This window comes from Ranitomeya variabilis, chromosome 5 (genome assembly GCF_051348905.1).
Source record: "Ranitomeya variabilis isolate aRanVar5 chromosome 5, aRanVar5.hap1, whole genome shotgun sequence".
Taxonomy (NCBI): domain Eukaryota; kingdom Metazoa; phylum Chordata; class Amphibia; order Anura; family Dendrobatidae; genus Ranitomeya; species Ranitomeya variabilis.
In genome coordinates, this window is record NC_135236.1 from 105,268,499 (window position 1) to 105,294,979 (window position 26,481).

Below are 26,481 nucleotides of genomic sequence, written 5' to 3' on the forward strand. Positions count from 1 at the left end.
CCGGCGTGCCCACCTTACAAAAAATGCCGGTCTTGATGAATCAGGGCCATCCTCATCTGTAATCACAAATAGGAACATTAAACCGGTCGTCTGGGTTTATATTTACACCCACTACATTATTCTTACAGAAAATCTAGACGGTGCTTCTTCATATAATTACATAACATACACCACCAGTAATACGTTCTTCATTTATATGTAATGCAGACATGCGTTTTTGGTATTAAATTATAGTTTTTGGGGTCTTTGTAGCATATGTTCTGAAAAATAAACAAAAAAAACCCCCACAAATGTGATGGGAAGAATGTGGTTGATGAGCGATCAGAGATAGGATGGAGAGACGTTGGCAAGGATGTCACTTGTCACAAATACTTTTTATTACACATTACCACGAAGAAAGAAAAATAAAATACAAATCCAACAAAGGGCAAGAAAAATAAAACAAGAAAACCAGAGGATCCTTAGACTCAACTCTTACAAGTTCCTGGAGTAATCACGATGACAGTGATGACAGCTGCTCAGGGACAACGATAGTGAGTGTCCCCGGGGTGCGGGATCTGTGCGGTGGAGCCAACAACCAGCAGACGTCGAGGGTCCCGAGGATACAAACTGCTCAGCCACATCATGCAATAAAGTCCAGAGGCCTGTTGAACCCTCCTTTTCTATTCATGTACTGCCTGCATTATAAACACAAAAGGAACAATATTAGAGGATTTACCATTATTTTATCACTTCCAAAAACAAGTCAGGGAAACCAACATGACAGATCTGCATGACTTGTGAAATTGGCTAATAATAATAATAATAATTGGCTGCAGATTTCACTCTACGGCATTACAAAGCCCTGTACATGGAAGAATCCAGTCACAAAATACCGGCTATTTATTGGATTGCAAAAATAAAAATCTCATCTGCATGTTTTGGATTGACAAATATTTTTATATTATAACACATTACATATATTTATTCATTTTTATTTTTTTTTCTCTGTAAGATGTACGAGGGCTTTTTTTGTACGACGAGTTGTAGTTTTGTATGACATTGTTCATTTTACCATCTAATGTAATGAAACACAGCAAAAAAAAAACTAACCAACTCCATCATTTATTGTGTGTGTTATGTTCTTACGGCATTCATTGTGCGGTAAAAATGACCTGACAAGATGATTCTCCAGATCAGGGCATCTGGATGATGCCAAAACTTAAAAGGTGTCTTCTGTTAGTAATTTTAGTGGTTTAAAAATCAAAACAAAACAAATCAGAAATAGATGTAAAAATAAACAATTTATATTGCTATGGAGCTGTGTGTGAGCTTGTTTCTTTGTGAGCTTAACTAATTTTTATTGATACCATTTTGGCATACGTATGTTATTTTAATCATTTTAGTTTTTTTTTATTTAAAAGCAAAACGTGACGGACAAAAAAAGGGCAATTCTGGAGTTTTTCTTTTTTTTGGTGTTTAACATAAGGTTTAAATAATTTTAAATCTGACTTTTCAGACATGACAATAGCAAATTACGATTTTTTTTTAATAGAGAAAACAAGGGCGATTTAAGCTTTTATATATTTAATACATTTTGTTTATTGTTATGGATCATATTTTATTACCATTACCCTTAGGATAAATAAACTCGTATATACTTAGATGTAGACTGGGAGCCCTCACGGGCAGAGTCCTCTCTCATCCTGCACCACTCAGTGACTCGTTTTGTTCAAGATTCTTTTATTTGTTTTTGTATACCCCCTTTTCACATGTAAAGCGCCATGGAATAAATGGCGCTATAATAATAATATACTTATAAGAAAGTAGGAAATATTTGTGAAGTGTAAAGGAAATGATTTATGGTTTTCTAATAATTTTTTTAAAAAATCTAACATTGAAAATTGTGATGTGCATTTGTATTCAGACCCCCGAGTCAATTCTTTGTAGGACCACCTTTTGCTGCAACTATTACTGCAAGTCTTTTGGGATCCGTCTCTACCAGGTTTATATATCTAGAGGCTGACATTTTTGCCAATTCTTCTTTGCACTCTAGCTCAGTGAGATTGGATGGAGGCGTCTGTGAACAGCAATTTTCAAGTCTTATCAGAGATTCTCAATGGGATTTAGGTCTGGACGGTGACTGGGCCATTCACACATGAACATGCTTTCATCTAAACCATTCCATCTGGCAGTATGTTTATGTTCGTGGAAGCTGAACCTACATCGCAGTCTCAAATTTCCTGCATCTAGTAGGGTTTCCTCCAGGATTGCCCTGTATTTAGCTCAATCCCATCAACTCTGACCAGATTCTCTGCCCCAGCTGAAAAAAAAACATCACCACATCATGATGCTGCCACCACTATGTTTGAAGGTGGTGTTTTTAGGGTGATGCGCAGTATTAGTTTTCCACCACACAACATTTTGCATTTAGCCCAAAACATTGTACTTTGATTTTATCTCACCAGAGCTCATTCTTCCACATTCTAGATGTGTCCCCTTCATATTATTTTCGCAAACTGCAAATGGGAATTTGTTGTCTGGTGTTCCTGTGATTTCATGATGTGGTTTGATCCCTAATGTTCTCAAACAAATGTCTGAGGCCCTCACAGAAGAACTTTAGCTATACTCAGGGCTGTGGAGTCTGTGTCCATTTTGGTGGAATTGGAGTTGGTATAAAATAGACCGACTCCTAATTAATGCAATTAATGGGTACAGTAGTACAGTGCAGGATGTGCTGAATATTTTTTTCAGAATTTGGTCAAGTTATGAAATGCTTACCTATAGGCCTCCAAACAAGTGTACTATCAGGATGCAGTGGACCCATGTGGTTAAGATGGTGGCAACACAGGTGCAGAAATACCGATGAGGCAGCCACTCACAACCTACCAAACTAATGAAGGGGGTGGCTGCTTGGCACATGACTGCACATAAGAAACTTGTATGTGGCGCTGTTCACACTATGGCAATGCACAGCATCCAGGTTAACAGCCTAGTAGTGACACCCTTCTATTAGATCAGGCGGGCTGCCCAGCGCTATCCAAATGCATCCCATGTGCACAGATACCACAGTTTACAAGACAGAATGGTCCCAACTGCACCCCGAAAAAAGTGCAAAAAACACACAAAACAAATATGTGAGGTATTAGTTTATATTTTGGACAAAATACGCAAGCTCGTAACCCACGTCACGGGTCCCCACGCTTACGAGTCCTAACTAGGCTGTTAAACTGGATGCTGTGCATTCCCATTGTGTGAACAGCGCCACATACAAGTCTCTTATGTGCAGTCATGTGCCAAGCAGCCACCCCCTCCATTAGTTTGGCAGGCTGAGTGGCTGCCTCATCGGTATTTCTGCACCTGTGTTGCCGCCATCTTAACCACATGAGTCCACTACATTTGTTTCGAGGCCTAGGCAGGTGAGCATCCCTGCCTTTTTGCTGTTTTTTGAATTTTTGGGGGATCCCTGAATCCTCTTTTTGTGCTGTGTTTAAAGTTATGAAATGTCCTAAAAATGTCTGTTCTGTTCCTGATCTAAGGATCTCAGATTTTAGCTGAAATGAATCTGTGCTGCACTTTATGCACATGCTCAGTAGGGGGAGTGCTGTGGGGTTATAGCCGAGATGAATCTGTGCTGCACTTTATGCACATTCTCAGTAGGGGGCAGTGCTGTTGAGTCGGAAGTCAGGGAAATGGAGGAGTCGGATGTTTCGCTTACCAACTCCACAGCCCTGATCATACTGAGAATAAATTACACACAGGATGACTCAATTTACTAATTATGTGACCTCTGCAGGCAATTGATCACTCTGTATTTTATTTAGTAGTACCAGACTACAGCAGGCTTTATACAAATGCACGTCACAATCACAAGATTTATAAAATAATTAGAAAATCATGTATCATGATTTACACGTGTGTGTGTGTGTGTGTGTGTGTGTGTGTGTGTGTGTGTGTGTGTGTGTGTGTGTGTGTGTGTGTGTGTGTGTGTGTGTGCGCGCGCGTGGGGGGGGTGTCGAGAGGGGAGGAGATGAGGAAAGGTCAATGCATCGGGCATACCAGCAAATAGTAACAGAGGCATCTAAATGGTTAACACCGGCAACCAAATGGCATTTGCACTTTTGTATCAATGCGGACCCCAATTCATACAATCCAAGTGAGTAAGGGTCTGTCAGAAAAAAAAAACAGAAAACAAACCAAGAACAGGTACTTGGCGCGGCCAAGCTGTTCAGTACATCGTCTCAACAACTTATTCTGAATCGTTCTCCGTCCCCCTCTTGATTGACAGTTCTAGCTACATAGGAGTCAGAGAGGGCGGAGATAGATGGAAGACAAATAGGAGAGAAGGCGTACTACCTGGGCTTGGTTTGAACAGTCATTGTATGCCAAGACTCACTTTAAGGGCTCCTTTCCACTTGCGAGAAATACGTCCGTGTCTCACATGTGAAAACCAAGCTCTGGCGCCCCCACTTGGGAGCGGAGCGTGCAGCTCCATGTGTTGCTATGCAGCCGCATGCTCCGCTCTGGAGTGCCGGCGCCAGAGCTTGGTTTTCACATGCGAGACACGGACGTATTTCTCTCAAGTGGAAAGGAGCCCTAACATTACTAGTCATATGGACACAAGGAAAGCCCCACTGTATACATAGGAGATGCAATTCACGAGTCTGGGAAAGCTAAATGAGCACTCCTGAGAAACTAATGGTGGCCATATTGGTTGTCACCCCAATTTTGGGGGAAATAAGATAGGAAATCGGTATTTTGGTGATATCGACTTACAATTAAAATCACAATTTACTACAACAATACATCAAAATCCTTGTTACATACTGTTTCAGTGTAGCAAAACAGTGAGGCTGCGATAAAGCGATTTTCTGTTCTAATCCCTACTGATTTTTATGGATTGGAGAGGGGATGTTGTGGTTCTCTATACATGTTTTTGCAGCATGGTTCCAGGACTGCGGAGCATCCCGACCCTATTAGTCTCTGGACAGTCAAGGCCAGGGCACATAATGGACGCACCTTGTACAATGTCGTCTGGAGCTTGCTCACGTCACTGCTCCATCCTAATCAATGTCTTCAGCACTAGCGAAGGAGTCTTAGAACGTTTTACTGTCATCTGTCGCCACTTTCATGCACATTTCAGCGTATAAGAACGATGGGCTCAATCTTATATTCTCCCAATTACAGAATTACCCAGTTTTCGCTGATCTTTTGTACATGTGCTCTCGCTCCCGTGTGCCAGGACTGTTGCCCGGCAACCATTGTGTAAGTGAGCGCTCCGGACTGCCTCCATGTCACCTCAGCGGTTATTTTCGGAGATTCCTGCTAAGAGACGTCCCTGAGAATTGTATTAATATTAATAAGCAATTGTTAGCTCTACACAATAAGGCATGTCCGCATGGATATATGTACTAGCTAGTGAACGTGTTCGGAGCCCGAGTAGCGAGCATTTTTATTGGTACATTTCCGGCACCATTTTTTTTTTTAAAAGACACTGTCTGCGAGTTTGCATGTACAGGGCCTTCAATAAAATGGCGCTGGATAGCACGGTACGCGCATACGCTGACCCAAGCACCATTTTATTGTACTACAAAATTAAAGGGAACCGGTCACCAGAACTAACGCTGTTAACCTGTACATATGGGGTTACTCTGCGGGTTAGTAGCGTTATTATGCTGCAGGCGCCTGAACACAGCCATAGGCAGCCGGGAGAAAATTAACTTTATTCCCCCGCCAGCATTCGGCATCACTCACTGCTATACAGAGCGGCCGATGTAACCGCGCCCGCGGTCCTGTCTGACACTCCCTCTAACACTGAGGCCGGCTGTCAGTCCGGGAGCGCGGGAACAGCCGCGGTTCTGTGTTCTCAAAGCAATGACTGAACCCGCGGCGCCCCCGACCCCATGGCGGCATCCGAATGCTGGCGGGGGGAATAAAGTTAATTTTCTTCCCGCTGCATTCGGTTATGTGCAGGCGCTAAGCAGCATAAAAAGGCAGATTAACCCCATATCTGCAAGTTAATAGAGTTATTTCTGGTGACCGGTTCCCTTTAACATAGCTCAAAAATGTACCAATAAAAATGCTCACCACCCAAGCATAGCACAGGTTCAATAGCTAGTCCTGGTATATGCTCACCCCCCCATCCTGGTATATGCTCCCCCAGCCTTGTATATGCTCCCCCAGCCCGGTATATGCTCCCCAATCCTTGTATATGCTCCCCCAAGCCTGGTATATGCTCCCCCAGCCTGGTATATGCTCCCCCAGCCTTGTATATGCTCCCCAATCCTTGTATATGCTCCCCCAAGCCTGGTATATGCTCCCCCAGCCTGGTATATGCTCCCCCCAGCCTGGTATATGCTCCCCCCAGCCTGGTATATGCTCCCCCCAGCCCGGTATATGCTCCCCAATCCTTGTATATGCTCCCCCAGCCCGGTATATGCTCCCCAATCCTTGTATATGCTCCCCCAGCCTTGTATACGCTCCCCCAAGCCTGGTATATGCTCCCCCAGCCTTGTATACGCTCCCCCAAGCCTGGTATATGCTCCCCAAGCCTGGTATATGCTCCCCAAGCCTGGTAGCACGGTAACAGCCGTGGTTCTGTGTTCTCAAAGCAATGACTGAACCCGCGTCGCCCCCGACCCCATGACTGAATCCGAATGCTGGCGGGGGGAATAAAGTTAAATTTTCTTCCCGCTGCATTCGGTTATGTGCAGGCGCTAAGCAGCATAAAAACGCAGATTAACCCCATATCTGCAAGTTAATAGCGTTATTTCTGGTGACCGGTTCCCTTTAACATAGTTCAAAAATGCACCAATAAAAACGCTAACCACCCGAGCATAGCACAGGTTCAATAGCTAGTCCTGGTATATGCTCCCCTAGGCCTGGTATATGCTCCCCCATCCTGCCTGCCCTGCTGTTGTTCAATACATACAAAACATACAAACCCTCCTACTCAACCTCCCCAGTCTGCCCTGCAGCGCATAATGTGCATTTGGTATTGCAGTTTCAGAATCGCCCGATCTATCAATAAAAAAAGGATTAACCTGATCACTAAACGGCGTAGTGAGAAAAAAAGTAAAAAACGCCAGAATTGTGTTTTTTTTTGTCGCCGCGACATTGCATTAAAATGCAATAACTGCCGATCAAAATCTGTTTTGAAATCTGCCAGCGCCTGCGCTCTTTTTCCTGCCTGGTGCAGGCGCAGTGAGCGCTGCCCGTCTTTCCTCATATGCAGTCTCTGACTGCGCCTGCGCGGCCGCCCTGCTTGTGAATCCCAGCCCCGCAGTGACTTATGATTTATTCACATTGCAGGGCTGGGATTCACAGGCAGGGCGCCCGCGCAGGCGCAGTCACCGAGACTGCATATGAGGAAAGATGGGCAGTGCTCACTGCACCTGCACCAGGCAGGAAAAAAAAGAGCGCAGGCGCTGGCAGATTTCAAAACAGCGCTGAGGAGGCGGCGCCCGGCGCCAAGAAGATTTGAGTGACGGCTGTGTGGCGTCTGAAGCAGGGGGGAAACGCCGGCCTCCTTGACTGAAGACAAGGTATTTCTGACAAATTATAAAACTGATTATTTCTCAAGTTACAGCACCCAGAGCTAAAAGAGCCACCTTGTCAGAATGCAGCATTACTGCTGAACAAGGTGGCTCTTTTAGTTTGAAACGACTGGGGGGGGGGGGGGGGGTGACAGGTTCCCTTTAAATTATGCTTTTTTTTCCCATATTCAAATGTATTAGCATCTTTTAGACGCAAATACATTTGAACACTGCGGCACCATGACAGGAGCAGAGAAAGCGCTAGTCTACCCCAGCTCCGACGTGCCGCAGTGTGAGGAGGTCATCGCACTGCTGCCGGCGCCGCACAGGCAGAGGAGACATCGGGCTCTGGTAAGTGCTCCATGAAGGAGCCACAGATTAAGGCTACCCCTCTCCATAATTCCCCCCCCAAAACTGTCACTTTCCATATCTTCCTCAAACTGCTCCTTTCGAGGTTCCCACTGCCCCTCGCTATACTATGCCCCTTCAACAATCCACTCTAACTGCCCCATAATGTCCCAAACTGCCCCATTATGTGCTCTTTTAGTAACACTACCCTTTTTCCTGCCTTGGCACCTCCTCTAAGATAACATGACACTTAGGCTGCCTTCACACTATTAGTATTTGGTCAGTATTTTACATCAGTATTTGTAAGCCAAAACCAAACCAGGAGTGGAACAATTAGAGAAAAAGTATAATAGAAACATAAGCACCACTTCTGCATTTATCACCCACTCCTGGTTTTGGGGGGGGGGGGAATTATGGAGAGGGGTTGTGTGTGTGTGGGGGGGGGGGGGATATTATATAAAAGTGCAGTGTAGGGACATATTTTGGAGAGGGTGTGAAACACCGGATTACGTACCGGTAATGCTCTTTTATAGAGCCACGACAGCACCCACTGAGAGAGGGGATCCGCCCCTAGGAACAGGAAACCCTACGGAGAGATAAAAGGGGCGGTCCCCCTCGCTCCCACAGTTTGGGTTACAGAGATTGCGAGGAACCGCCCACAAGTTTTAGTAGGTCATTCTATATTAACATTTCATCTTTGACTTAATCACGTATATTTACAAGAACCAATCACCCTTATCAGTGCTCATATGCAAACTAATATATAAGGGAGGGAAGTGAAGGGGTGCTGTCGTGGCTCTATAAAAGAGCATTACCGGTACGTAATCCGGTGTTTTCTCTTCGCCACGACAGCACCCACTGAGAGACTTTCAGAGACAGCTATTTGGGGGGGATTATCGTGTTAAGAACTGATCTACCGAAACACAAATCAGTGGAAGCAGATAGATCTAATCTATAGTGACTATAGAAGGTAATAGGCGAAGACCAGGTTGCGGCCTTACATATGAGTTCTATTGGAACCTCTGCTCGCTCTGCCCAGGATGATGCTATTGCCCGGGTTGAGTGTGCCTTTACAGTCTCGGGTGGATCTTCCCCTTTAGATGAATAGGCCAGGTATATCGCCTCCCGAATCCATCGAGATAATGTGCCTTTTGTGACACCAGCTCCTTTCCTTTGACCCTGGAAGGAAACAAAGAGAGCCCTGCTCTTCCTCCAGGCGCTAGTCCTGTCTAAGTAAGTCATTACAGCCCTTTTCACATCTAAGGTATGGTATTTCTCCTCTTCCTGATTTGTAGGATTATCATAAAAAGTAGGAAGAAGAATTCCTTGAGATCTATGAAATTTAGTACATCTCTTAGGTAGGTAGGAAGGGTCTGTTTTCAGGACGATTCTATCTGGAAATATTGACAGAAAGGGAGGATCTACTGATAGTGCCTGTATGTCACTTACCCTTCTTGCCGATACTAATGCGACAAGAAGAGTAGTTTTGAGAGTAACGTGTTTAATGTGAGCTGAGTGTAGTGGCTCAAATGGGTGACCTGTCAAGGCCTCAAGGACTAGATTAACATCCCAAGGCGGTATGCGGGGAATCTGAACTGGTTCTGACCTCTGGCAGGCTGAAATAAATCTAGTTATCCACCTATCACCCGCTACATTGTGACTATACAATGCCCCTAGAGCAGAGACTTGTACTTTTAAGGTATTAACTGAAAGACCTAAGTCACGTCCTTTCTGGAGAAATTCTAAAATGTTAAGTATAGGAATTTCGTTTGACAAGGCCAATGGATAAAGACTTAGAAACTTCCTCCATACTCTTACATATATAGAAGTAGTGGATCTTTTCCTACTTAATAATAGAGTATTAATTACTTGATCAGAGAAACCCCTTAATTTCAGCAATTGCCTCTCAAATTCCAGGCTGTCAACCGTAGACCCTTCACATGAGGGTGGTTGAATGGCCCCTGGAAAAGAAGATCCTGATCCTCTGGGAGAATCCATGGATCTGAAATGGACATAGCTCTGAGCAGGGAGAACCATGGTCTCTTTGGCCAAAATGGGGCAATCAGGATTATATTGGCTTTGTCCTCTCTTATCTTCCTGATTACTGTTGGTAGAAGTATCAGAGGAGGAAAGGCATACGCTTTCTGAAATGTCCAGGGTACCTGGAGAGCATCGAGAAAATCGGGTTTGTCGGATTGGAACATTGAAGCGAACTTTTTTAATTGCCTGTTGTCTCTTGTAGCGAAGAGATCTACCTCTGGTAAGCCCCATTTTACGGTTATCATTTTGAAGATTCGATGATTTAAAACCCACTCCCCTTGGTGGAGGGTATGGCGACTGAGGAAGTCCGCTTTTGAATTGTTCACTCCTCTGACATGTAGTGCTGATAGAGACAGTAGATGTTTCTCGGCTATAGTTAGGATGTCTTCGGCTATAGACATGAGTGTTCCTGATCTTGTTCCTCCTTGATGATTGATATACGCTACTGATGTCATGTTGTCTGACAGAATCCTTGTATGTGTTCCGTGTAGCTGCGGAAGGAATTCACAAAGAGCGTGATGGATAGCTTTCAGCTCTCTTATATTAGACGAGTCGTCTGACTCCGTAACCGACCATAGACCTTGGGCTACCTGATCTCTCATATGTGCTCCCCAACCACTAGGACTGGCATCCGTGAATATTGTGTTTGAAGGTTTAACTACCCAGGGGACCCCACTAACCAAGTGATCTGGTTCTAGCCACCAGGATAGGGATTTAATTACATCTTCAGAAAGGGAAATTACACCGTCTAGATGACCTTGTAATTTTATTTCCTCATGTAAAATTGCATATTGTAAACACCTTGAATGAAATTGGGCCCATGGTACTGCTGGGATACATGACGTGAAGGAGCCAAGGAGGGACATGCCTTGTCTTAAAGATATTAGAGGTTTATCTATTACCGACTGTACCTTATTTCTTATTGTCAATTGCTTGGATTGTGGTAAAAAACATTTTTGGCTTATGGAGTCTATTATAATCCCCAAGAATGTTTGTCGAGTAGTTGGAAGAAGTCTAGACTTTTCCCAATTCACCAACCACCCTAGCCTCTGCAGGGACGAGACCATATTACACAATCGTTGGTGACATTGTGACGGGGAGCTTCCTACCACTAAAAGATCATCAAGGTACGGAATTATGAGGGTATCTTTTACTCTTAGGTATGACATTACTTCCGACATTAACTTAGTGAATACCCTTGGAGCTATTGATAGTCCAAAGGGCATTGCTGTATACTGAAAGTGTCGTATACGTCCATTCAACACAATCGCCACGCGGAGATATTGTTGATGTTCTATAAAAATTGGCAGATGGTAATACGCATCTTTTAGGTCGAGTACCGTCATAAAACAATGGGGAGACAACAGTTTTATGGTGGATCGGATAGACTCCATTTTAAAGGTTTGATTCTGCAAAAAGGTGTTCAATTTTTTAAGGTTCAATATGGTTCTGAAAGATCCATCTGGCTTTGGGATTAAAAATAGAGGGGAATAGAACCCCTTTTTTTGCTGAAGAAATGGAACTTCCACCAAAACCCCTTTGGCTAGAAGGTTCAATACCTCCTGCTCCAAAGCCTCCTGCTGTAACTGGGTTTTTAAAGAAGTCAATAGAAATGAGTCCGGCGGGACTCGGGAAAATTTTAATTTTAGGCCGAAGGTGATGATACTATTTGCCCAAATGTTCGAGGTTATTTTCTGCCATTGATCTGAGAAGGAAGACAATCTACCTCCGACAGGCAGATCTGTTCTAACGGGGTTTTTCCTCAGTTTTGTAAGGGCGCTTCCCAAAAAGTGCTCCTCTCTGTCTGGTGTCTCTAGTGGCCCAGCGATCTTGGCTCTTGAAATCCTTCCTCTTGTTAAACATGGGCTTTCGGAACGCCCTCCTATAAGATGGAAGGTAATTATTATTAGGGAAGCCCTTTTTCCTCTCCCCTGCTTTAGTCAGGATCTCGTCCAGCTTAGTACCAAATAGGTACTCACCCTGACATGGAAGACCACACAATTTGGATTTTGTCTGGGGATCGCCTTTCCAGCCCTTAAGCCACAGGGCTCTACGTGCTGCATTAGTCAGCCCCGCCGACTTGGCCGCTAATCGTATTGAGTCAGCAGATGAGTCTGCCAGGAAGGCTGTAGCACCCCTAATTAAAGGTATAGAGGCTCTCAACTTGTCTCTAGAGAGACCGTTTTTAAGTCCTTCTTCCAAGTCATTTAGCCAGACTAGCATGGACCTAGCGGTGCATGTAGCTGACACAGCCGGTTTTAGGGCTCCCGCACAAGATTCCCACGCTCTTTTAAGGAGAGAGTCGGCTTTGCGGTCCAAAGGATCTTGTAGTGAACCTGAATCCTCCACAGGTAGCAGGGATTTTTTAGATGTGGAAGCCACTGCTGCGTCTACTTTTGGGGCTTTTGACCAGGTTGAGAATTCCTCATCATTAAAGGGATAACGTCTCTTTGAAGATGGTGGTAGTCCCCTCTGCCCCTGGCTTTCCCACTCTTTTTTAATTAAATTTTTAACTGCTGCTATCACCGGAAAGGAGGGTCTTTTCCTTTCGGACAGCCCAGCGAACATTATGTCCTGCTGTGTTTTAGGGGTCTTAGAATCCTCAATGCCCATAGTGTTACGGACAGACTTCACCAGGTTATCTATACTGTCGGTGGGGAAGCACGTATCTTGATCCTCATCCGAGGAAACATAATCCCTAGAAACATCCGAATCTGCATCCTCTAATTCGGAAGATTGGTCAGATATGGGTGAAACATACTCTCTTGTCCCCTTAGGACGCGTTTCTTTTCCCGAACTATGCAGGGCTTGTAGTTCTTCTCTAATCAACACTCTAATGTCCTCAGATTTAACAGAGGCCTCTTCCCGTAAGGTGGAATCAATGCATGGTTTACAAAGTTTCTTTGTGTAACTATCCGGAAGGGGCTGAAGACATATCGCACACTGTTTGTGTTTCGTTTTTTCAGTACATTTTGCCTAGAGTGTTAGAGAAGAGGGGACAGCAATCAGCTTAATAGGGTAGATGTACACTCACCCCAGTGAAGCGTCTGTGAAGGTACCGGCTGACGGGGAGGAGACTGCAGAGGCTTGCTCTTTTTAGAAGATCCACTCCGCTTGGAGCGGCTGCTGCTGCTGGCATGGCTGCGAGGAGTAGTTGCGGTGGCCTCAATAGAAGACATCGCAGGGTCCTGTGCCGAATCCATATTGGACGCCGGAGCGTTACCGCCGGCGTCCTTTTCACATGGGGGCCGCCATCTTCTTCCTGTTGAACCCGGAAGTGCTAATCACTTCCGGGTCGCGGCCATATTTCATATGCCCGCGCTGTCACCGGCACCAGCGCCGGCACCGTCTCCTCCCTCTCCTCGGAAGCTTTTCAGCCTATACTTCCGGGGGACATACCGGGGCTCCACGCCGTATAAGCGCTCGCCGAGGACGGCGCAGCGTTCCCCATTACAGCGCTAACTCCCCGCAGACGTGCCGGATGATTTTCTGTGAGCCAGCACTCTCCAGCCCTGGCCTCACAGCGTCTGCCAGCAGAGGGGGGAAGCTGACACCAGGACCCCCGACGCTGCTTCCAGCTCTGGAGCCCTTGCCGTCCTCACAGGTAAACTGCGCAAGCGGCATCCAGGCTAGGCATCCTCTTCTCCGTGGATTTCCCATAGGAACAGGAAACCAAAACTGTGGGAGCGAGGGGGACCGCCCCTTTTATCTCTCCGTAGGGTTTCCTGTTCCTAGGGGCGGATCCCCTCTCTCAGTGGGTGCTGTCGTGGCGAAGAGAAAATAGGGGATGTTATACAGATTGGCAGAGTGGGGGGGATTTGGTATAGTGCAGTGTGTCGGGGGGTGTATTATAGAGGGGCAGCACGGGGGAAGTATTTGAGAGCGGCAGTGTGTGGGAAGGCATTATAGAGATGGGCAGTGTAGATGGAACATTTTGGAATGGTGCGGGGGGGATATTTCAGAGAAGGGTAGTGTGTGTATGCGGGCGGGTATTTTGTGCAGGAAGCACAGGGAGGGGAAATTATTTATTCAGTGGCAGAGTATGGTAGATATTTTTAATTATGGAGCAGTATAATTTCAGTATGCTTTTTTTTTTTTTAGTGGCTCAGTGTCGGGATGTGCTGCTGAAAACGAAGAAGAGGCAAGTCTGGAGAGAGAAGCATGAAGTTCCATAATGGCTCCTGTGCTACAAAAGGGATGGGAACGACTCCAAACAGAGAAGTCATTCATAAGATAACCGGATGTAAATGTTTATTTGTGATACGGCCTGTGTCTCATCAGTGCTGCGGTTCCTGCATGGGCTGCAGTCTGATGATAACTCCCAGCAGCTCCTTGCTATTGTTAAGGACATACTGGGTATTGTAGGCTAATGCAATTCAAATACACTGCTCAAAAAATAAAGTGAACACTAAAATCCCACATCCTAGATATCTCTGAATGAAATATTCCAGTTGTAAATCTTTATTCATTACATAATGGAATGTGTTCAGAACAATAAAACATAATTATCAAAGTAAATAAAAATGAATATCCCATGGAGGACTGGATTTGGAATGATACTCAAAATCAGTGGAAAATCCTATGCAAGCTGATCCTACTTCAGTGGAAATGCCTCATGACAAGGAAAAAATGTTCAGTATTGTGTGTGGCCTCCACGTGCCTATATGACCTCCCTTCAACGCCTGGGCATGCTCCTGATGAGGGGGCAGATGGTCTCCTGAGGGATCTCCTCCCAGACCTGGACTAAAGCATCCCCTAACTCCTGCACAGTCTGTGGTGCAACGTGACATTGGTGGATGGAGCGAGACATGATGTCCCAGATGTGTTGAATCGGATTCCGGTCGGGGGAACAAGCGGGACAGTCCATAGCTTAAATGCCTTCATCTTGCAGGAACTGCTGACACACTCCAGCCACATGAGGTCTGGCATGGTCCTGCATTAGGAGGAACCCAGGGCCAACCGCACCAGCATATGGTCTCACAAGGGGTCTGAGGATCTCATCTCGGTACCTAATGGCAGTCAGGCTACCTCTGGCGAGCACATGGGAGGGCTGTACGGCCCTCCAAAGAAATGCCACCCACACCATTACTGACCCACTGCCAAACAGATCATGCTGAAGGATGTTGCAGGCAGATCACTCTCCACAGCATCTCCAGACTCACATGTCACAAGTGCTCAGTGTGAACCTGCTTTCATCTGTGAAGAGCACAGGGCACCAGTGGCAAATTTACCAATCCTGGTGTTATGTGGCAAATGCCAAGCATCTTGCACGGTGTTGAGCTGTGAACACAACCCCCATCTGTGGACGTCGGGCCCTCAGACCATGGAGACGGTTTCTAACCATTTGTGGCCTGCTGGAGGTCATTTTGAGGGCTCTGGCAGTGCTCCTCCTGTTCCTCCTTTCACAAAGGCGGAGGTAGCAGTCATGCTTCTGGGTTGTTGCCCTCCTATGGCCCCCTCCACGTCTCCTGGTGTACTGGCCTGTCTCCTGGTAGCGCCTCCAGCCTCTGGACACTTCGCTGACACAGCAAACCTTCTTGCCACAGTTTGCATTGATGTGCCATCCTGGATGAGCTGCACTACCTGAGCCACTTGTGTGGGTTGTAGAGTCCGTCTCCTGCTACCACGAGTGTGAAAGCACAGCCAACATTCAAAAGTGACCAAAACATCAGGCAGAAAGCATTGGTACTGAGATGTGATCTGTGGTCCCCATCTGCAGAACCACTCCTTTATTGTGTCTTGATAATTGCCAATAATTTCCATCTGTTGTCTATTCCATTTGCACAACAGCATGTGAAATTGATTGTCGGCTGTTTCTTCTTAAGTGGACAGTTTGATTTCACAGAATTTTGATTTACTTGGAGTTATATTCTGTTGTTTAAGTGTTCCCTTTATTTTTCTGAGAAGTGTATATATGGGTTTGACCTGATATTACAATTCATCACTGTACTACGTTTGGTGCTGCATTCATGTACTGATGGTATTTCTGGGGCTGCGTTCATGTACTGACTGTTTATTTTGCTGCATTCATGCATTGAAGGTAGTTCTGGCACTGCATTCATGTATGGATTGTGGTTCTGGCACTACATTCATGTACTGATTGTGGTTCTGGTGCTGCACTCATGTGCTGATGGTTGTTCTGACCTTGTACTAATGTAGCAATCCATAACGTGTTTCATGGCTATGTTAAAACTTAAAAAGAGTAAAAACGTAGAGATTTGAGATTATGAGGAGGATTTGGCGAGTTTAAGTTCTGTGTAAGTCAGCGTGTGTTTACATGGATCTTTTTTAGCAGAAACTCTCTAAATCATTCTCAAATACTCAAAATGTGGTTTTCGTGATGTATTCATGCAAGTATAGCTTAAAAGAAAATAAATAAAAAGATTGAAGCCCTCGAGATTGGTTCAGTATAGCAAGGTGACCCTTGGACCAAAAAAAAAAAAAGAGAGAAATATTAGAAAGGTAATAGTAAAAAAAAATGATTCAATGAAGAGTTAACATTTTCTTCCACAATAAGGCGCCACTTGGTGTTTAATCCCTTCCGGCACCATGACATACTAAAACATAATGGTGTGGAGGCAGTGTATGGCAGGCTCAGGAGCTGATGCACACCATGTCCAGAGATGACGGCTGTGCCATTCTCTGACAGCAGCAAGTGAGCGATCTTACGGGTCGTCCATTCGGGAACCCATTGGCCCCTCATGACATGATCACCGGGTGACGATAAGTTACCATGGCATTGAGAGGTCTGCTGAAAGCCCACACGGCTGTCATGTCTGTGCTCCTGTGAATCCTAACCTTCAACATATACTGCATTGCTATACTATTGCAGTATATATCACAATGGCAGGCTAATGTCTTGTAGGGGGTCAAAAAAGGGAAGTATTAAAGGGAACCTGTCACCCCCCCAGGCGTTTGTAACTAAAAGAGCCACCTTGTGCAGCACTAATGCGGCATTCTGACAAGGTGGCCTTTTTAGTTCGGGTCCCTGCAAACGCTGCAATAATCGCTTTTATAATGTGCCCCCTCATACCTCAAATTAGACCTGGGGCAGGTCTTTCCCCCCAAACACAGACGCACCGCAGCCGTCACTCGGGGCGCCGCCTCCTCTTCCTTCATTAGCGTTCCCAGCGCCTGCGCTGTTATTTTTTTTTTTCGGGCATGCGCATTTGTGCTGCCCTTCGAACTTACAGCACAGGCGCCGGGGATGCTAATGAAGGAAGAGGAGGCGGCACCCGGCGCGAGGAGGCCCTGAGTGACGGCTGTGGTGCATCTGTGTTAGGGGGGAAAGACCTAATTTGAGGTATAAGGGGGCACATTATAAAAGCGATTAGCGCAGTGTTTGCAGGGATCCGAACTAAAAGATCCACCTTGACAGAATGCAGCATTAGTGGTGCACAAGGTGGCTCTTTTAGTTAAAAACACCTGGGGGGGTGGGTTGGGGTGACAGGTTCCCTTTAAATTTAAAAATAGAATTTTTGTTTTTAAATGTTTTAAAAAATAATGTTAAAACATTTTTCCCCAGTTAAAAATTAATACCTTATATACCCGAGTATAAGCTGAGGAACCTAATTTTGTCACGGAAAACTGGGTAAGATTATGGACTTGAGTGGAAGCCAGGTATGCATGGCTCCCTCCATCGAAGTCCTGGTATGCGTGGGTCCCCCCATCGCTGTCCTGGTATGCGTGGCTCCCATCGTCGCTGTCCTGGTATGCGTGGCTCCCATCGTCGCTGTCCTGGTATGCGTGGCTCCCATCGTCGCTGTCCTGGTATGCGTGGCTCCCATCGTCGCTGTCCTGGTATGCGTGGCTCCCATCGTCGCTGTCCTGGTATGCGTGGCTCCCATCGTCGCTGTCCTGGTATGCGTGGCTCCCATCGTCGCTGTCCTGGTATGCGTGGCTCCCATCGTCGCTGTCCTGGTATGCGTGGATCCCATCGTCGCTGTCCTGGCATGCGTGGATCCCATCGTCGCTGTCCTGGTATGCGTGGATCCCCCCCCCCAATCGCTGTCCTGGTACGCGTGGCTTCCCCCCCCCCCCCCGTCGCTGTCCCAGTATGTGTGGCTCCCCCCGTCGATGTCCTGGTATGCGTGGCTCCCCCCGTCGATGTCCTGGTATGCGTGGCTCCCCCCGTCGCTGCCCTGGTATGCGTGGCTCCCATCGTCCCTGTCCTGGTATTCGTGGCTCCCATCATCGCTGTCCTGGTATGCGTGGCTCCCCCCCCCCCAATCACTGTCCTGGTATGCGTGGCTCCCCCCCCAATCACTGTCCTGGTATGCGTGGCTCCCCCCATCGCTGTCCTGGTATGCGTGGCTCCCCCCCCAATCACTGTCCTGGTTTGCGTGGCTCCCCCCATCGCTGTCCTGGTATGCGTGACTCCCCCTCATCGCTGTCCTGGTATGCGGGCTTCCTAATACAAAAAAAAAACAAAAAACACATCCTACTCACCCTCCAGTGTGCCCTTGCAGCACCTCGTTCCGGCTTCCAGCAGCTCTTCCTGTGCTGAGCAATCACGTGGCACCGCTCATTAAAGGGAACCTGTCACACCCCCACCCCCCAGTCGTTTCAAACTAAAAGAGCCACCTTGTCAGAATGCAGCATTACTGCTGCACAAGGTGGCTCTTTTAGTTTGAAACGACCTGGGGGGGGGGGTGACAGGTTCCCTTTAACGAAATGAATATTCCCTCCACGCCTATGGACGCCTATGGCAGTGGAGACGCGTGCATATTCATTACATTAATGAGCAGTGTCACGTCACGTGATCGCTCCGCATAGGAAGAGCTGCTGGAAGCTGGCACCATGAGATGCAGCGAGGGCACGCTGGAGGGTGAGTAGTATGTCTTTTGGAAGCCGGCGGCTGCAGCTGTCACTGTGCGCTATAAGAGAAATTAATATTCACAAGCTATAGCCCTAGCTGCCGGCTCCTGCCTCGGTAATTCGACTAAGCTCTAGGGGCGCCAGCATCATATAATCGGGGGGACACCTGTAAAAAAACGCACTGTCCAAAGCAGTTAATGGCATTATTTAGTGGATATGTTAAGCTCTGTACACAGATGTGGACTTACCTGTATTTTCGTTTTTGAGACACATTTATGGCATATGCATTAACAGATCCATCTACTTTCTTTCCCTGAAAAAGAGCAAAGAAAGTGAATACGCACCCATTTAACAATATGAAGGAATGCTAACGCAGGTTAATTTCCATGCTGCAAATTTTTTACAGTACTTGGAAGAGATCCGTTAAAATGTAATCCATTTTGAATGCTACTTATTCCGCTGGGGATTTTATGTCCCGAGTCAATTTACCCTTAGGGGCAAAGCAACATATCGTATACACAGGGGTAATGTGCTGTGACAAGTGTGATACAATGCAAATAAAACAATAAAATTGCATTACCTTAGTGGTATTGAATGTACTAAAACCCATCAACTTCATCATTTCTATCTCCTCTTCAGTTTTCCCTTCGAGATCCTCCGCTGCAGAGAAATAAACAAAAAAAAAAAATACATGGTTTGAAAACAATCAGAATTCTGGAGTTTAGCAAGAATGAAGAGACAGCGAGAACAGGGGGAAATCACTATTCCTGAGCATGCCTTACAGTCTCAGTGGGTGGTTAAAAAGCTGCAGGTCGCAGTGCAGAAAATATTAACACGAATACCACCACCACTCTTTTCCAGTAGGAAAAAGAACTGACATTCTAAACCTCTTGATGAAGAATTACAGTTAACATATGGCGTAGTGAGGAATCCTAAGATGCAGGAAGCTCCAGCCTTAAACTTCTTTTGAAGCAGGGGTCCCCTGCAGTGCCGAAGAGGATGTCTATTGTGAGGAAGACAGATTTATAGATGAACTACTGTTCCTCCAGGATGAAGCTGCTATGGTGAAAGAACTTCCCCCAGACTTTGTGTCTCCAACGGAAAGTTATGAATACTAGGGTTTGAATAAATCTGATATTCATGAGACATACATCTTCAACTTCAGGACTAATCGAGGAGGAATATGCATATTTTCTCATAACTGACACCTGCTTATAAGCCCCAAATCAATAGTGGTCAGATTGCTGACACCAGGCATGTCATGAAAGGTAAAATCCTGATACAAAATATGGTGGCAATCTCGAGCTTTTGCGATCGGCAGGAGTGAAGATATTGTTAACGTTGAGAATTTCATAAAATCTGGAAGGGCTGAGAAAATTCCCACAACCCGACTCACGCAAGGTCAGCAAGAGGGGTGGGGTTTGTGTGGGTGTAACTCAGGTGCTGATAATAGGTCAAGGTGAATTATGATCTGTTCATGTATAGAGATACATATCAGTGTATGCATGACTCCCGCCACTGCATATTTTTCAATCGAAGTGCTCTCCTTCGCTAAGCCAAATCATCTCTGATCAGCTTAGTAAGTTTGTTAATCCTGTTCATTTTATGTAATTGTACATGCTGTATTGTTTTGACCCCTTAGTAAAATGTTTTGTATATTTTTTTTATAAACACTGCCTATCGCTCTGGAATAAATATAAAATGTAATAGTTCTGCTCCTTTTATTCTGTAAATTGCAACCCAACACCATATGCTACCAGAACATGGCATCCAGTTGGCCTGTATATAAAAAACGACTGGTGGTGGCAGACAGTAGTTCTTGGGTTATCATGGAGCTGGCAGTGACCGTACCGGGGTTACATACACACAGTGAGCAAAAATATTTGATTTCACAAATTTTGTAACCTACAAAGAGTGGAGAGCTCTGTAATTTTTATTGTAGATACACTTCAACTGTGAAATACAGAATCTAAAGCATTTACAAGCTGTGATACTTGCAAAAAGGGCGTGGTACTAGATACTACTGCATTGGCCCATTTTTCTTTTTGTAATTTTTAAAATGTAAAAGATGAAAATATCTATTTTATTTTGCCTAGAATACAAAGGAAATGTGTCATTTTAACTTTAGGCCTTTTAGAGATCATTTTGACTTCAACTTGCTTAGCTATTCACAATAACAGTCATTTTACCAGGGGTGCCCTAACTTTTACATACCACTGTACACGATGAGAATACACCTTAGGGGTATGCTCCCATGTAGATTATTTACTTCATGAAAATTGCTGTGTGTGGCCCAAAAACTGCAGTGGAAACGGTGTACTTATTTTCCTTTTTAAATGTTTTTTGAGGGAGCCAAGCCATTTTGATCTTAAAAGGAACCTGTCACCAGAAATAATGCTGTTAACGTGTAGATATGGGGTTAATCTGGAGGTTAACAGTTATGATGCTGTCCAGCACCTGCTCGTAGCCGAATGCAACAGGGAGAAAATGATCTTTATTCTTCCCACCAGCATTCAGTATTCAGTCACAGGGGCGGCGCCGATTCAGTAACCACATCGGTTCTACATTGCGGCCAGCTGTCAAAGGGTCGGGGGCGCAGTTACGGCCGCTCTGTTTTCTCAGATCATGACTGAACCAGCGACTCTCCGCCCCCATGACTGAATACTGGATGCTGGCGGGGAGAATAAAGATCATTTTTTTCCCATTCGGCTGCGAGCAGGAGTCAGACAGCATATTAACTCCGATAGGTAGTTAATCTGCAGGTTAGAAGCATTATTTCGGGTGACCGATTCCTTTAATGGAGAGAAAACTGCAGTAAAAAAGATGAAAGAATTTACATGAAGAATTCCGCCACGTGACGGCAAATCCCATACACTCCGCCACGTGACGGCAAATCCCATACACTCCGCCACGTGACGGCAAATCCCATACACTCCGCCACGTGACGGCAAATCCCATACACTCCGCCACGTGACGGCAAATCCCATACACTCCGCCACGTGACGGCAAATCCCATACACTCCGCCACGTGACGGCAAATCCCATACACTCCGCCACGTGACGGCAAATCCCATACACTCCGCCACGTGACGGCATATCCCATACACTCCGCCACGTGACGGCATATCCCATACACTCCGCCACGTGACGGCAAATCCCATACACTCCGCCACGTGACGGCAAATCCCATACACTCCGCCACGTGACGGCAAATCCCATACACTCCGCCACGTGACGGCAAATCCCATACACTCCGCCACGTGACGGCAAATCCCACACATTCTGTCACGTGACTGCCCGCTCGCACAGGGAATACCTATAGGATCATGACAGCATGCGCAATAAAAATCATTATTCTGCAGTCACATTGACTATAGACTGACTGCAAGCCCAAAAAAGTTGTTTAAAGCAGTTTTTAAAAGGGTGATCTCCAGACTTCCTATTCAAATAGGAAAAGGCTATTCATCAAAGCATTGCTGGGTGAACAAAAATGTAGTTTTGGCATCAGTTACAGTGCTTTTTCACTTCCTGAGATCTCACCAACCTCTGACACCATATACAGAGAAGTGATACAATAGGATGACTGTGACAAGATGTGATCGTGCCATGTCACAACAGTGCAGTCCATGTCATCACCTAATTCAGGTATCAGCAACCTGCAGTACTCTGCCTGTTGCAGAACTACAAGTCCGAGAATTCCCTTACAGCTCGAGGTTGTCAGGCTACATCACGAGTTGTAGTTTCACAACAGCTGACGTGCCGCAGGTTGCTGATCCCTGAGCTCGCTCTTTTGACACAGAAAGCCCCAGATCATTTATCGGAGCACATAATGTAACAAGTCTGACTTATGTATTACAGTCTCTATTTTTATTGTTGTTCACCCTTTGGCACTTTACCACCTTACCCCTACCAGTACAAAAAATATAAAACACTTTAATTTTGCATGATCGTGCACTCCCATATCTAGGGTCTGCCAGCACTGGCGCAGTCACATAGAACTTCTTCCTTTCAGTCATCACTTTACACAAGCTCACCTGCGATCTGCCGCTCCTTCACCACTTTGGAATCTTTACCATCTTTTTTGTCATCCTTAAGTCTTCCAGGAGAGAGGGAGGAGGACCTGAGCCTGCGGGGTGACCTGATAACCAGAACAGATTGGTCTCAAAGCTCTCATTTATAGTTTACAGAAACTAGCTTCCATTTGGACTAGAAAGGCAATATGAGAATTGCCAGCCAGCACGAGGCGCCACCGCCCCAGCCAGCACGAGGCGCCAGCCAGCACGAGGCGCCACCGCCCCAGCCAGCACGAGGCGCCACCGCCCCAGCCAGCACGAGGCGCCACCGCCCCAGCCAGCACGAGGCGCCACCGCCCCAGCCAGCACGAGGCAGCTGGGAAGGCAGTTTTCTTAGATACTCTAAAGTCCTTTATATGACCAGCCCCTAGTGCAGCAATATAAGGCAGAATTCCCACATCCATTGGTCACAGTCGTTGAATCGCAGACAGGCTGCGCATATGAATATAAGAGGCTATTAAGTTTGGGTCTGGAGACCGGCGATCACGGTCCATGTTCAGGCTGCAGCACAAGAAAGTGTGAATCCAGCCCAAGCCCGATCTCATGATCTGCTGCAGTTAATGCCACACACGCTCAGTGTGTCTGTACAGGTGCTGAGTGCACAATATACATTTACATACACACAAACATTCTAAGAAAATATTGGATAAAAAAAGAAAAATCTACCATCAAAAGCAGGTGAATGTAATTGGCCACAGAACCACGATACCCCATGTAATGTTTGTACCTGGAGCGGCGCCTATGTGGGGAGCGTGACCGGCTTCTCCGTCTCTCCCGGGACCTGGACCGCTCTCGCCTCCTCCTTTCACGTTCTCTAGAAGTGGATCTGGAACGTCTGCGTTCTGCAGTGAATAAAAGCGACAAAAAGAAAGAAAATGAAACATTTAACAAACTGATTTTTTTTTTTTTTCAATAAAAAGGCAGACACAGGACATCTATATACCACTGCTTGTTTTTCAGCCCCTAAAGGACCGGGCGACTTAACTTTTGCTCTTTTTATTTACTCCCTTCTTCCAAGTGCCATAACATTATTTTTCCACCCATGTGAGGGTTGTTTTTTTTTTTTTTGTTTTTTTTTATTGGGTGAGTTGTAGTTTGGAATCCCTGCATTGACGTTAATAATGTAATGAAATACTGTGTAAAAAGTACGCCAAGTGTCGTGAAATAAAAATTTTGTAAAAAAATCCACCATTTTGGGGGTTTTGCTTTCATGTTGTTCGTTGTGCCGCCTAGCTGGCAACATGATTTTCCGGGTCGCCAAGATGACTGCGGTGAAGCTTGCATATCTTATTTTGGATGCGTATGAGGACTTCTTTTTATGCGTTGAGTTGATATTTTTATGGATGCCATTTGCGAGTATAATAGAGAATATATATATATATATATATATATATATATATATATATATATATATATATATATATATATATATATATTCATTCTCTATCTCTGATCAATCCATTTTTTTATTTATTTTATTTTTTTAGGGGGGGTGGGGAGGACTGTGGGAAAGGTAAAATTTCAATTCTGGCATTTTTCTTTTTTCTCCCGTTTTCTTTTGTCCCTATTTAATAATTATGAGTGCAGCATTACCAAATCTGTTTGGCAGTGGAGTAGAATGACACACGCTGCATAGCAACATGGTGAGACTGCTAAGTCATCTGGGTAATTTCGCAATGCATCTCTGGGAACGGAAGCTGGTGGCAGCCTCGCCACTCACGCGCATCGGTGGACGCCGGAGGGGGAGTATATAACTATTTTTTATTTTAATTCTTTTTTTTTTTTAACAGACATATGGTGCCCACACTGCGTGGGCCGTGCTATATACTGCGTGGGCCGTGCTATGGCTATATCCTGTACCACGAACGCCGACATCCAGCCCCCCGACCAATCAGTGACAGAAGCAGTCCAGCCGCGAATTGACAAGGGCTTTAAACCACGCTTCGCTGATCGGCCAGTCGGGTGCAACCAATCAGCGATATTGGCGCAGAATTTAACCCCCACTCACAGCACAACGTACATACATACATATTCACCCGATGCGTTAGAAATCGGGCCACCATCGTGTGTGTGTAGACACACACACCTTGCAGTGAGATTTGTACTGATAAAGAGACTGTCTCTGACAGCCGACTCCCAGCTCCTGCAGCTGCACAGAGCTCCATGCGGCTGCTGACTCTGCAATGGAGTTTTTAAACCTCACTGATCAATATGTGAAGCCGCCCGATGTGTAACATTAGTAGTCCGCAGTTCTATGAACAGGAGCTGCGAGTTCTCCTCCCTTCGCTTCACTGACAGGTTCTCCTGTGTATAAGTCAGAAGGGACCTCCCTGATGAGTGGTCCCCTCGTTCCCAACGTCATAGACTGTTTTCCTCTCTGTACTGGTAATACACATTTACAATGAAAAAGTCTGTCCCCGATTCATGCAGCCCATCATTACCACAGCCTGAATCCACTGACAGGCTCACTTTATAACGAACGTGTAGAATAGCACAATCCCTAAAGGGGAGTTCTCATCTCCGCAGTGACTGGCATATAGAATAGGACATCATTTAGTGCTGGCTGGGGGCCGAGACACTGCAGCGCAGCTTCATGCAGGCGAGTCAGACGTGCTGGGGTCCCCCTTGTACATCCAACTGGCTGATGGCACCAATGCGTAGGCGAAAAGGCTGTAAAGTGGATTTACACACTGCAAAAAAAGTGGCCGTATGAAGCTGTGTTTTATGCAGGAAAAACTGTGTTTTTGGTGCTGTTTAGGGGATACATAGAGGTTACTCTTTAATTTATGTAACTTTTTTGCCAGCGCAACCATAGGCAACGGCGCTGTCCACCACTGCGGTCACAGGAACTGCGCTGTCCACCAGCACGGCCACAGAACTACTCACCAGCGCTGCCCACCAGCACGGCCACAGGCGCTGCCCACCAGCACGGCCACAGAACTACTCACCAGCACTGCCCACCAGCACGGCCACAGGCGCTGCCCACCAGCACGGCCACAGGCGCTGCCCACCAGCACGGCCACAGGCGCTGCCCACCAGCACGGCCACAGGCGCTGCCCACCAGCACGGCCACAGAACTACTCACCAGCGCTGCCCACCAGCACGGCCACAGGCGCTGCCCACCAGCGCTGCCCACCAGCACGGCCACAGGCCCTGCCCACCAGCACAGCCACAGGCCCTGCCCACCAGCACGGCCACAGAACTACCCACCAGCGCTGCCCACCAGCACAGCCACAGGAGATACCTGAGAACGGCTAGTCAAGCAATTGCCTTATGACCAATACCTGGTAACAACCGCCATTAATAACGCAGTCGCCATTACGCCCGGTATATCGGTCAGTGACCTCTGTGTGATCTAGACACGGATATTACAGTTCTCACCTCTCCGCCGCTCCGGGGACCTGCTGCGGCTGCGACCCATCTCCACACTACACCGGAAAAACACGGCCCGGAAATTCCCGGCTACTGCGCTCACTCACACATAACCGCTCCCACAGCAACGAGTGCACAACACAAACGTTCCGGAGAGATTAATGAGTTATGGACATGATCCTGCAGGGGGCGCTGGAGAGACCTCCCCGTACAGAGAAACAGCGCCCAGAATCACAGGGGGAGGGCGATGTACTGCGCTAGGCGGGAGCGAGTTGGCACTTCGAAGTGTAGTAGGACGGTCAGGCTCTGGGAGCTGC

The 26,481-nt window shown here is 46.3% G+C and overlaps 1 protein-coding gene and 1 long non-coding RNA gene across 3 annotated transcripts in view; one reads left to right on the plus strand and one right to left on the minus strand.

Annotated features, from left to right (window-relative positions):
- Nucleotides 1-14,465, plus strand: part of LOC143775221 (uncharacterized) — a 119,271-nt gene extending 104,806 nt beyond the window's left edge. The window contains exon 4 of the long non-coding RNA XR_013215597.1: nt 14,004-14,465. This is a non-coding gene — a long non-coding RNA (uncharacterized LOC143775221). The remainder of the gene's footprint in view (nt 1-14,003) is intronic.
- SNRNP27 (small nuclear ribonucleoprotein U4/U6.U5 subunit 27) lies at nt 356-26,481 on the minus strand. Of its 2 annotated transcripts, none has more exons than XM_077263094.1 (6): nt 26,174-26,481; nt 23,520-23,634; nt 22,754-22,857; nt 19,300-19,379; nt 18,968-19,032; nt 356-677 (listed from the first exon to the last, which is right to left on the minus strand). In XM_077263094.1, exons 1-6 carry the CDS (start codon nt 26,211-26,213, stop codon nt 623-625), a joined length of 459 nt encoding a protein of 152 aa, XP_077119209.1. In that variant the 5' UTR covers nt 26,214-26,481; the 3' UTR covers nt 356-622. The 2 variants fall into 2 exon arrangements, with proteins under 2 accessions (XP_077119209.1, XP_077119210.1); XM_077263095.1 differs by having other exon boundaries at nt 356-673; nt 18,964-19,032; nt 26,174-26,455.